Consider the following 13,196-nt stretch of genomic DNA (forward strand, 5'->3'; position numbering starts at 1 on the left):
AGAGACAGTCCCTGTTTCACAAGGGGCTCACAGTTTAAAGGGCAGGAGAAGAGGGATTTGTTTCCTTTTTAACAAATGAGGAAATTGAGGCCTAAAGAAGCCAAGTGACTTGCCAAAAGCTTTTACAGAAGGCAAGTGGCAGAGCCAGGATTGGTAGGAGGACTGCTTTAGGTGGTTGGGGAACATTCAAAAAGACTGCAATTCTTGCCCTCTAGTAGCTTTAAATTCAATGGCTGAGGCTCTGGAAATAAATCCTGAAGAGTTAAGAATAAAATAATAGAAATAATACACATGTGAATAAAGAAAGACATGCCTGAAATGACATGATCAAGAAAGTTCAGGGGTTAATCAGGGAATACTTCTGGGAAGACATGTCCTTAAAGAGGGGCTCAGTTGGTGAGGGGGGACATGATTTTGCAAAGCTGAGTGTGGAAGGCAAACCAGACAAGGGGGATAATGGTGAGCAATTAGTCTGAAGGATACAAAGAGGTATGACTTGGGGGTATTTAAGTTGGAGCTAGATTATAGTGGGAAAAGAGAATGGCTAGGATAGGGGTACCCACATGATGGAGAGCTTGAGAGAAATCATTCAGGGATCTTGTTGAAAGACAGAAGTCATGAGGCACCACTGTAGATTTTCAAGTAGAAAGCTGAGCTCCATTTGGTGTTTTGGAAAAATAATATGGGCATCTGGGAGAAAAATAGCTTGAAGTGGAGAAAGGCTTAAGGCAGGGAGGTGGAAGGCTCACTGTGGTCAAGGAATGTGTCTACCATGTCTGTTATACTGTACTCTCCCAAGTGCTTAGTACAGTGCTCCACACACAGCAAATGCTCAAAAAATACAACTGATCGATTGAGACCAGAAAGGAGGCAATTATAGTGGTCTGGGAGAGGTAACAAGACCTTTTGACAGGCCGGTAGTAGTAAAGGCAAAGAAGAAGTGGCAGTTACACAAAATGTAAAAAGCCAGTCAATCAAACTGATTGTGGGAGGAAAATGAAAGCAAGGAGCCAAAAGGGATGCCAACATAGTGAATTTGGGGGACAGACATGAGACTGCTGTTACAGTGATAGTAAGGTCAGAAAGAGGAGAGGTTTCAAGAGAAGAGATTACTTCAGTTTGGGTCATGTTAAGTTTAAAGTGCTGGCAGGTCTTCAGAACGGACATGGCCTGGAGATAGGAGAAAATATAGTATTACAGAATGGATTAGGAGTCTAGACTGGAGTTGCAGATTTGAGTCACCAGAATAGGGATGGGAGTTGAAATCATTTGACTGAATGAGCCAGTTGTTATGGCAACTTTTATGATTTATAGCCAGCCTCCAGGGATTGGAGGGGCCTCTGAAAACAATCAACTCTCCCCTTCTGTAAATGGGTTGTCTGAGGTGGGGTTGGAAACTCCTAGTCAGCTCTAGCTCTCTTCTCTCTCTGACTTTCTTCTGGGTTGCAGGCAACCAGAAGGCAAGAAAAGGTTTTCTCCATGTTGTCTCTGATCTGAGGTCACTTCCCCTCTTTGCCTTAGAAGGGACATTGAGATCCTTTCTCCCATTGTGCCATGAAGTAGTATATTCTACTTAGAATGATCTGTCCTATATTACCTAGTTGCCAGCTCATAGTTGATTCCTAATCTAAGAGATACCAAGCAGTTCGAAGGTAATGTGAGAAACTCTGCTCTTTCCAATCAAGTTATATGTCTTCCCTCACTCAAACTTCCCTCTCAGGGTCACATCTGGAGAGTTTCCAGTAATTTACCAGTCTCCACTACAGGAGGGAGATTCAAGCAAAGGCATACCCATTCCATTCCTAGCTTGGCCAGTGGCTAGCAAGTGGAAGGCGATCTGCTCCAAGTCAAAACTCACCTGTGTTGGGCAGCAATGGCACGGGAGAGAGGTGAGAGTGGACACTCAAGCTTACTTCACGGAAGGAGGCAATGATAAACCACTTGTGTATTTTTACCAAGAAAACTCTATGTATACACTACCAGAATGATTGCAACTGGAGGTGGGGCATTCTGGGAGAGATGTGTCCATGGCGTCGCTATGGGTCGGAGGCAATTCAATGGCATAAAACAAGACATCCAAAATGTCTGAGTCTCCACCCCCAATTCATCAATCGTATTATTTGAGCACTTACTGTGTGTTAAGTGTGCTAAGCACTGCGCTAAACATTTGAGAGTACAGTATGACAGTTGGTAGACTCGGTCCCATGTTCTTCCCCTTGACGCTGTTTAGTGCCATTGTTCTTGTCTGTCCGTCTCCCCCGATTAGACTGTAAGCCCGTCAAACGGCAGGGACTGTCTCTATCTGTTGCTGACTTGTTCATCCCAAGCGCTTAGTACAGTGCTCTGCACATAGTAAGCGCTCAATAAATACTATTGAATGAATGAATACAGTCTACAGGAGGAGACAGATATTAATGTAAATGAATAAAATATGGATATATATGCAAAAACTGTGGGAGAGATCATAGGAAAGGCAGTGGAAAGTGGAAAGACAGTGAACAGGAGCTAATGGAAAGAACACTGAAAATCAGAGGATGTGGGTTCCAATCCTGGCTCTGCCACTTGTCTTCTGTAAAACTTTTGGCAAGTCACTTGGCTTCTTTTAGGCCTCAGTTTCCTCATTTGTTAAAAAGAAAACAAATCCTTCTCCCTCCCCTTAAACTGTGAGCCGCAAGTGAAACAGGGACTGTTTCTGACCTGATTATCTTATTTCTACCCCAGTACTTTATGCAGTGCCTGTCCCACAGACAGCACTTAAAAGATACCACAGTTCTTATTACGTCACCAAAAGGTATTTATTGAGGAATGCTGGGAATAGCATAAAGCACGACCTTCAGAGACAGTGAAATAATTGGGAGTAAGTTTATAAAGGAGGAATGAAAACCAGGTTTGTTAGAGACAAGAGAGAGAAAATGAAAAGTGATCCATCCAAAGCTAATGCCTTTAAAAGATGAAAAGGTTTATCAGACAGTCAATGGTATTCACTGAGTGCTTTCTTTGTGCAGAGCACTGTTCTAAGTGCTTGGGAGAGTACAATACAAGAGAATAAGCAGTCATGTTCCCTGCCCATAATGAGCTTATATAAGCTCCTCAAGGGCAAGGGTCTTGCAATAGTAGGCATTCATTAAATGCTGAGGTTGATGATGATGATCACAGGAGGATGCCCTGCAGTAAAACTAGATGAAATGTGGGGAGGTGGAGATGGGAGACTGAGCAATGGCAGGCAAATTAATCAATTCCTAATGTTCCTATGGTCTGCACATCTGGGGCAGAGCGCATACCGTCAGAGAAGTAATGCCCAGAAAACCGACTGTGTATTGACCACGCACCGGAAGGTTAGGGTGGGGGTGGCTCTTATCCCGTGAACAAAGGGACCACTTGTCCACCAAGTATGCGGTCAGCCTGTGGAAATCAAAGGAGGTCAATGAGTCAGATATTGTGGCTGGACAGAAGAAGGGCTGGGTGAATTTAGAGACTGGAAACATCTGTACGGACGCAAGTGGAGATAAAAGGAAATCAGATCTCATGCTTTAGGGGATGATATATCGTCTTTTTCCCACATCTTCCAAAGCACTGGGTGTTGGCTGGGGCTGAAGACGGGATCTTGGGCTTGATGAATGAACTCTGAGGTACACAGGCAATCCCTCCATACTCATAATGTCCTGGAAAGTTGAGGTTAAAGCGGGAAGCTAATTCCATCCGCTAAAAGGCAAGCAAGATGTGAATGACAAAGGAGAATATTATGTAAACAAATCTAGCAACTTCTCTCCAGGGCAGGGACTGTGTCCTCTGTAGAAATTGGTCTCTCCCCAGTACCTAGTAGAGCACTTAGCTCATAGTACAAGCTGAATGAATGTTACAGACTTCCATTTTCCATCATAACGTATATATTGCATGCCATAATACTAAATACACTTTAATATCCCAACCCCTTTTTTTCTGGAGTGTAAATAAAAGGAACCTAGCCATCTCCTAAGAGCCCCAAGTAACATGTCATGCCAATTGACATTTAAACATTTTAATTTTATTTACTTGAGCTTTTCTTGGCATTTTGGTGTAGTTGATTACATTAACTGAATTTCTATCACTCCCAAAGCTTAGGCCCCCTCACTTAGCAAGGGAGTCCAACTGATGTAAATCTGCAAATCTTAATCCTGTGATTCATCATGTGCATGCTGACAGAACATCTGTACCCAGTGGATGAAGCATGTCAGCGTGGGGCTGCCTGGTGCAGGACACGACCCCAGGGAGACAAGGACAGGATCTTGGTTTACTTTAGCCTTTCATCCTTCAGAAAATATGACCAAAAATTTAATTCCTAAAAACTACTGATACTCCCCACCATAACTTATCTGCTTTGAGCTGTGAGATGGAGTAAAATAGGGAAAGAGATCACTTCAGAGCAGAATCCAAGAGATATAAAACCAAGAGCTTGAGTGTACAAGATTTGGGTGAGGCATCCTTCATTGGGGGGATTGGGGGAGGGTGGGGGAGATAGGGAGAAAGTGAAAGGGGAGAGGAAGAGAGAAAATGACAAGTTAATCCTGAAATTATAACCACAATTCCCTTGAAAAAAGGGGTTCATCCTTTAATCAGCAGCAGCAATAACAAAAATGTATGTTGGAGTGCTTACTCTGTTTAGAGCACTGTATTGAGTGGAGCAAAATAATAAATAACAGTTTCATTCTTTGTTTTTTATGGATTTTGTTAAGTGCTAACTATGTCAGTCAATTGCATTTATTGAACACTTACTAAGTGCAGAGCACTCCTCCAAGCATTTGGGAGAGTACAATATAGCAATATAACGGACACATTCTGCCCACAACAAGCCTACAGTCTAAAGGGGGAGACAGACATTAAAATAAATAAATGAAATTACAGATATGTACATGTGCTGTGGGGCTGGGAGGATGAATAAAAGGAACAAGTCAAGATAATTCAAAAGGGAGTGGGAGAAGAGGAAATGAGGGCTTAGTCAGGGAAGTCCTCTTGGAGGAGATGTGCTTTCAATAAATCTTTGAAGGTGAGGAGAGTAATTATCTGTAGGATATGAAGAGGGAGGGCATTCCAGGCCAGAGGCAAGATGCGGGCAAGAGGTAGGAAGTAAGACAGATGGGAATAAGGTACCGTGAGAAGGTTGGTATAAGAAAAGCGAAGTGTGTTGGCTGTGTTATAGTAGTAGAGTACAAGGTAAGGTAGGAGGAGGCAAGGTGATTGAGTGCTTTAAAGCTGATGGTGAGGAATTTCTGTGTGATGCAGAGAAGGATGGGCAACCACTAGAGGTTCTTGAGTGGGGAAATACATATGGAGCATTTTTTTGGAAAAATGGTCCAGGCAGCAGAGTAAATCAATCAATCAGTGGCATTTAGTGAGTTTACTTTGTGCAGACCACTGTAATAAGTACTTGAGAGAGTACAATTCAACAGAGTTGGTAAATATGTTCCCTCAAGAAGGAGCTTACAGGCTAGAAAGGGAGTCAACATTAAAATAAATTAGATACATATAAGTGCTGTAGGGTTGAGGGTGAAGTGAATATCAAGTACTTAAAATACATAGACCCCAGTTTATAAGTGGCACAGAGGTGAAGAGAGATTAGGGGAAAAAGAGGGTTTAACTGGGGAAGGCCTCTTGAAGGAGATATGATTCTAACAAGACTCTGAAGGTGGGGAGAGTGGGAGTATTTCATATATGAAAGAAAAGGGAGTTACAGTCCAGAGGTAGACCACTGGCAGGGTGTCAGGGTAGAAAGATGAGATTGAGGTACAGTGAGTAAATTAGCATTAGAGGAATGAAGAAAGCAAGCTGGGATGTAGTAAGAAAAATCAGTAAGGTAAGGTAGGACAGGGAGAGCTGATTGAATGCTTTAAAGATAGTGGTAAGGAATTTCTATCTGAGGTGGATGGGCAACCATTGGAGATTCTTGAGAAGTGGGGAGATGTGGACTAATTTTTTTTTTCAGTAAAACAATCTGGGAAGCAGAGTGCAGTATGGGCTGGAGTGGGAAGAGACAGGATGCAGGGAGGTCAAGAAGGAGGCTGGATATGATAAGTCTTAGAAACTGTATATGAATAGTTTGGATAGAGATCACAGAGTGGATTTTAACAGTGCTGTGAAGGCAGACCAATTGGATTCAGTGACAGATTGAATATATGGAATGAATGAGAGAGATGAGTCAAGGATAATGCCGAAGTTACAGGCTTGTGAGCCAGGGAGTTATGACCTCCTTCTTGCCAAATGCAATGGCTCCTACTCTATTCTAATCCTCCTTGACCTCTCAGCTGCCTTTGACACAGTAGACCATCCCCTTCTCCTCCACACCTTATCTCACCTTGGCTTCACGGAATCCATCCTCTCCTGGTTCTCCTCTTATCTCTCTGGCCGGTCATTCTCGGTCTCCTTCGCAGGCTCCTCCTCCCCATCCCATTCTCTGACTGTTGGGGTTCCCCAAGGGTCAGTTATTGGCCCTCTTCTGTTCTCCATCTACACTCACTCCCTCAGTGCATTCGCTCTCACGGTTTCAACTATCACCTCTATGCAGATGACACACAAATCTACATCTCTGCCCCATCTTCTCCCCCTCCCTTCAGGCTCATATTTCCTCCTGCCTCCAGGATGTCTCTACCTGGATGTCTGCCCACCACCTAAAACTCAACATGAGCAAAACTGAGCTCCTCATCTTCCCTCCCAAGCCCTGTCCTCTCCCTGACTTCCCTATCACTGTGGATGGTACGACCATCCTTCCCATCTCTCAGGCCCACAACCTCAGTCATCTTTGACTCGGCTCTCTCATTCACCCCACACGTCCGATCTGTCACCAAAACCTGCTGGCCTCACCTTTATAATATAGCCAAGATCCGCCCTTTCCTCTCCACCCAAACAGCTATCTTACTGTTACGGGCTCTCCTAATACCCCGGCTAGATTACTGTGTCAGCCTGCTCTCTGATCTCCCTTCCTCCTCTCTCTCCCCACTCCAGTCTATTCTTCACTCCGCTGCCCGGCTCATCCTCCTGCAGAAACGCTCTGGGCATGTCACTCCCCTTATTAAAAACCTCCAGTGGTTGTCTAACAACCTCCGCGCAAAACAAAATCTTCTCACTCTAGGTTTCAAGGCTCTCCATCACCTTCCCCCCTCCTACCTCTCCTCCCTTCTCTCTTTCCACTGCCCACCCCGCACGCTCTGCTCCTCTGCTGTCCACCTCCTCACCGCCCCCCATTCTCGCCTATCCCGCTGTCGACCCCTGGGCCATGCCCTCCCTCCTCACCTCCGCCAAACTAATTCTCTTTTCCTCTTCAAAACCCTACTTACAGCCCACCTCCTCCAAGAGGCCTTCCCAGAGTGAGCTCCCTTTCTCCCTCTACTCCCTCTACCACCCCCCTTCACCTCTCTGCAGCTAAACCTTCTTTTCCCTCCATTTCCCTCTGCTCCTCCCCTTCTCCCTTCCCATCCCCTCAGCACTGTACTCGTCTGCTCAACTATATTTTCAACTGTATATATTTTCATTACCCTATTTATTTTGTTAATGAAATGTACATCGCCTTAATTCTATTTGCTATTGTTTTAATGAGATGTTCATCCCCTTGATTCTATTTATTGCTTTGTTCTTGTCTGTCCGTCTCCTCTGATTAGACTGTAAGCCCGTCAAAGGGCAGGGACTGTCTCTGTTACCGATTTGTACATTCCAGGCGCTTAGTACAGTGCTCTGCACATAGTAAGTGCTCAATAAATACTATTGAATGAATGAATGGTGGTGTGTACAGTGATGGTAAAGTCAGGGAGAGAACAAGGTTTGGGTAGGAAAATTAGTAGTTCTCATTTAGACATGTTAAGTTGGAGATAGCAGGACAGACTAGTAGAGAGGTTCTGAAGACAGGAGGAAATGCAAGAATCCCTGGGAACAGAAAGATCAGGTTGGAGAAGTAGATTCAGGAATCACCTGCCCAAAGATGGTAAGTTGGAGTAGTAAGAGTAAATGAGTTATCCAAGGAAGTGGTGTAGATGGAGAATGAAAGAGGTTGTAGAACTGAGGCTTGAGGGATATTGTCAGAGGGGAGGAGGCAGAGGAGGGGCCTGAAAGGGACTGAGGAACAGCCAGTGATTTAGGAAGAGAATCTGAAGAGGACAGTGTTTGTGAAGTCAAGGTTAGATAATGTGTCCACAAGAAAGGAGTGGTCCCCAGTTGTTGAAGGCAGTGGAGATGTCAAGAAAGATTAGGATGGAGTAGAGGTTTTTGGATTTGATAAGAATTGACCTTAGAGAGGATCTTTTCTGAGGAGTAAGGAAGCTGAAGCCAAATCGCAGAGGGTCAAGGTGAGAATTAAAGGAGTGGAAGTGGAGGCAGCAAGTATGGACACCTCACTCAACGAGTCTGGAGAGGAACGGTAGAAGGAAACTTTCGGTGATAAAAAGGGTCATGTGGGGTCAAGGGAGGGTTTTTATTTAGGCTAAGCCTATTTGAAAGCAGTGTGGAAGGAGCCACTGGAAATTGAGGAGTAGAAGATTGAGTTCAGGGAAGGAAGACAGGAAGGGATAAGTGTTTGATAAGGTTGTAAGGGATGAGGGCAGAGGAAGAGGCAGAAGGGGTCAGAAAGAGGATAAGATATAAAAGGAAAGGTGAGGAGTCTGGTTTTTGACATACTGAGCTTAAGGTGCCCATGAATGATCCAGGTGGAGAAGCCCCAGAGACAGAAGGAAACATGAAAATATAAAGAAGGACAGTACTGAATTTGAAATTAAATTCCATTACACCCCAAATAACTCCACTGCAATCCTACATGTTGATTTTTGACTTACCAGTTAGGTGTAAAGCCCTTTGAGATCTTCACAGGAAAGGAAACACAGATGAACGGATCTCATTCAAGTGTTAGAACTATAGTAAATCCTTGATTATTTGTTATGCTAAAGAAATGGGTAATGCCCAATAGTCAAAAATCAGATTCAGGAGGGTCCATAAAGATTAATTCCCAGAAGCAGCAACACAGTCGTGGAGTTAGATGGCCTGGAGTTTAATTTGGCCTCTGCCAATTGTATGTTGTGTGACCTTGGGCAAGTCACTTGACTTCTGTGACTCAGTTATCTCAGATATGAAATGGGGATTAAGACCATGAGCCCCATTTGGGACATAGACTGTATTCAACCTGATCAGCTTAGTACAGTGTCTGGCACATAGTAAGCATTCAACAAATACCATAAAAAAGACACTTTGCACACTCACACCAGTGACTAGTGAGAACCTTATACTTAGGAGTTAGTCCCTGCTGTAAGCCTATTAGTTGGAGGAAGTACTGCTGGAAGCAGACAGCAGGAGGAAAGGTTTCTTGCTTTCTGGCAAGTCTTCACCTGCCTAGACTCAAATTCAGGTATTTAGAAGGGAGCAATGCCTCAAAATCCAATTACTGACACTTGTTAGATGGAGGTTTGACTTATTCAGACTAGCATACCCCTTTTCCATTGGCTGTACGACTTGGGCCATGCCTCCCACCAAACACTTAGGCCAAACACCTCAGTGAGATGCACCGAGTTTGACTTTACCAGTCCCATTTCTACCAAAGGGGACATAGCCTTTGCTCGAACAGACATAGTCTGGTCTTTACAGACCTTCTACTTCTAGTTGAAGGGAATCAACCAAGACAGCTCTTGCACTGGACAGAGAAAAGAAAATGGTAGGTTCTAGAACACTCTGGTTATTAAAGTATTCAGTTACTTGATTTTCTGGAATTGTTTAAGGAGGCAGAGCTCTCCTGCAAAACACCTCACCATTAAAGGTGTCTTCTCAGTAAGACAGTCAGGACAAGAAATGTTGCAATACGATGTGCAAGACAATTTGACTGATTCTTTTCTCAGGCGAGCACTGCGTTATTGCTTCCCAGAACTCCACTTTTCAAGGTCATCTCTGCCTTCACTAATCTCCCTCTTGCCCCTGGACTACTAAGAACAGGCTTGCCCTGTGTAAGAGGGATGATATCTCCCTTCTGATCGGGACCCAAAAGTGTACCCCAGGACTCATATGCAAAGAGGTAACTCTTAGAAAGCTCCTGATCACAATCTCTAGCCTCTCTGGGAGCCATTATAGCATTCCAGATATTGCTCTCCAGTCTTCCACAGGCCTGGTGTTTCTTGGAATCAGATATCATATTCTGCCCTTTAGCAAGGGAGAAGAGCAAATACGAAAGCAAATGGAATGATTCAGAGAGATGAGGAGCAGTCTTTGGATTTAGAGGTGGTAAGTTAAAAATAACAATAATAATAAGAAGAAGAATGATATTTGTGAAGTGCTTACTATGTACCAGGCACTGTACTAAGCACTGGGATAGATAAAATTTAATGAGGTTGGACACAGTCCCTGTCTCACATAGGGGCTTACAGTCTCAATCCCTATTTTACTGCTGAAGTAACCAAGGCACAGAGAAGTGAAAATACTTGCCCAAGGTCACACAGCAGAAGAGTGGCAGATCTGGGATTAGAACCCAGGTCCTTCTGACTCCCAATCTCATGCTCTATCAACTAGGCAACATTGCTTCCTTCTCTCCCTCCTGGCACATTTCATCTGTTTAAATGGATCAGGGCACTAATGCTTTCTCCTAATGCTGGGACTTCTGTTCGATGACAGAGGCTTTACTCCAGAAATTCCTTACCTTCAAACTACTCCCTTTTCCTGGAAACATTATTCAACCTTGGCTTCACTGACACTTCCCTCCCCTGGTTTTCCCTCTTTCTGCCTGCTTATTTTCAGTCTCTTTTGCATGTTCCTCCTCTGCCTCCCATCCTCAAATTGTGGGAGTCCTTCAAGGCTCAATTTTAGGTCTCCTTCAATTCTCCATATACACCTGCTCCCGTGGAGAATTCATTCACTTCTATGGCATCAGCTGCCATCTCTATACGGATGATTGCCAAATCTACATCTCCATCCCCAATTTCTTGCTGTCTCACAATTTTTCCAGCCCTCAAGATCTCTCCACCTGGATGTCCCTCTAACACTTCAAACTTAACATGACCAAACAGAACTCCTTATCTTCCCACCCAAACCCTGTCCTTCCCCTGACTTTCCTATCACTGGAGACAGCACCACCATCCTCCTTGACTCACAAGGCCATAATCTTGGCATTATGCACAAAGAAAGTGTTCAATAAATACAACTGAATGAATTATCCTCAAATCATCAATCTCATCCAAACTTCATATTCAGTGTCACCAAATCCTGTCAGTCAACCTTCATAACATCATTAAAATCTGTTCTTTCCTCTCCAAACTGCTACCGTGTTAATCCAAGCATTTATCCTATCCAGCCTTAACTACCGTGCCAGTTTCCTTGCTGACCTCCCTCTCTTCTGTCTGTCCCACTTCAGTCCATACTTCACTCTGCTGCTCAGACCATTTTTCTACAAAAAACATTCAGTGCATATTTCCCCACTCTTCAAGAATATCCAATGGTGCCCATCCACCTTTGTATCAGACAGAAATCTTGCTTCCTACCTTACCTCTCTGATTTCCTTCTAAAGCCAAGCCCACATGCTTCACTCCTCTAATGCCAATCTACTTATTGTAGTTCCATCTCATCTATCTTACTCCCGACCATCTCTCCCCCATTCTGCCTCGGACCGAGAATGCCCTCTCTCTCCATATTCAACAATCACTCTCCCCACTTTCAAAGTCTTTTTGAAGACACATCTCCAAGAGATGTTCCCCACTGGGCCTTCACTTCCTCTTTTCCCACTCCCTTCTGTATCACCCTTGTACTTGGATTTGCTCCCTTTATTCCCCACAACACTTAAGTACATATCTACAATTTATATTAATGTCTGTCTCCCTTCTAGACTTTATACTCATTGTGGGCAGGGAATGTGTCTACCAACTGTTATTTTATATAATGGTCTGCACACAGTAAGTGCTCAATAAATACTACTTATTGTCTGATTTAAAGTATTCCATCAATTCACTCATCTACTTTTCACCTACTAGACTCCCAGTTCACGGACTCCAATCTCTCAAAGCTTAACTCATTGTACCTACTTCCTGAGACTCCCATCTTGGACCCCTGGTTCACACCCATCCTTCTGCTTGGAATTCCTTTCCTGCTTTACATCATCCAGACTTTACCTCACCTTACGCTCAAAGTCATCCTGAATTCCCACCTCCTCCAGGAAGCTTTCCCCAACTAATTTTTCTTATCAGGTAATATCCTGCCATCTACCATCTCTGCACTTATGTACTCACACCCTCAAATAGTGTTTCTGTAGATATCCATTCATGTGCTGTATTATTTGAGCTCCCCTTCTTTCTATATGCTCTCCCTCCCTCTTAGAATGTGAGTGCCCTATGGATTAAGGAGTATGTCCAAACTGATTATTTTATTCCTACCTTGGTGGTCAACAGGGACAAAGGGCTTCAGTACCATTATTAATTATCTGTGAATTACCATATGTCTGTCTCCCCAGTTAGATTTGTAAATTCCCTGTTAATATGGATCATGAGTCCCAGGCCTGTGCTCTACCCATTAAGGCCTTGCTGTTCCTACCTATAATTTCCTGTAGTATCTTTCCCCCTATAGATTACAAGCTCTTTGAGGGCAGGGATCAAGTCTAGCAACACTACTATACTCTCTCTGCACAGTCTAAGCACTCAAGAAATAACATTGATTTAGCCCTTCAAGGTCTGTTAAGTCTGATTTAAATGGATATTAATTCAGCCACTTTCTCCTGGAGGCCCAACAGTATCATTAGTCTCATTTCACAGTCTGTATATGGTAAACTCATTATGGGCAGGGAATGTGTCCATTATTGTACTTTCCCAAGTGCTCAGTACAGTGTTCTGCACACAGTAAGTACTCAATAAATATGATTGATTCACAGATGGGGGAAATCAAGACAGGGATGTGCCCATAGATTCTTAAATTTGTGGTAGGACAGTAGTTCCTTGAAATGCCGTCTCATTCTAATTCCTTCTCATTCCTCTCCTCACCCCTCTCACTTTTATTTGAAAAACCTCAGAGCCAACACACCAAGAGGACATAACCCCAAAGAACACCTATTCTGCAGACTCCACCAGTGATCACATGGATCAGTCAGGGCAGGAAAAAGTGCTCAATAAATGCAGCTGAATGAATGCAACCCTCTGCTCTGCACACTGAACCTCATGCTTCTCTCAGTGTGACAGGGGAAGCACCCTCCTGCATAGCCTTGGGGTCCTCCATGTTAGGGT

The 13,196-nt window shown here is 43.8% G+C and overlaps 1 protein-coding gene across 3 annotated transcripts in view; it reads right to left on the bottom strand.

Moving 5' to 3' along the window:
* ASTN2 (astrotactin 2) overlaps positions 1-13,196 on the bottom strand; it is an 869,558-nt gene that overhangs the window by 197,199 nt on the left and 659,163 nt on the right. The window contains exon 20 of one of the 3 annotated variants that reach the window (XM_029062729.2): positions 3,115-3,702. The exons of the other annotated variants lie outside the window; for them this stretch is intronic. Coding sequence (XP_028918562.1) covers positions 3,677-3,702 — 26 coding nt within the window. The 3' untranslated portion in view covers positions 3,115-3,676. Of the gene's footprint in view, positions 1-3,114; positions 3,703-13,196 lie in introns of those variants that run through there. 3 annotated transcript variants of the gene reach the window in all.

This window comes from Ornithorhynchus anatinus, chromosome 4, assembly GCF_004115215.2.
Source record: "Ornithorhynchus anatinus isolate Pmale09 chromosome 4, mOrnAna1.pri.v4, whole genome shotgun sequence".
Taxonomy (NCBI): domain Eukaryota; kingdom Metazoa; phylum Chordata; class Mammalia; order Monotremata; family Ornithorhynchidae; genus Ornithorhynchus; species Ornithorhynchus anatinus.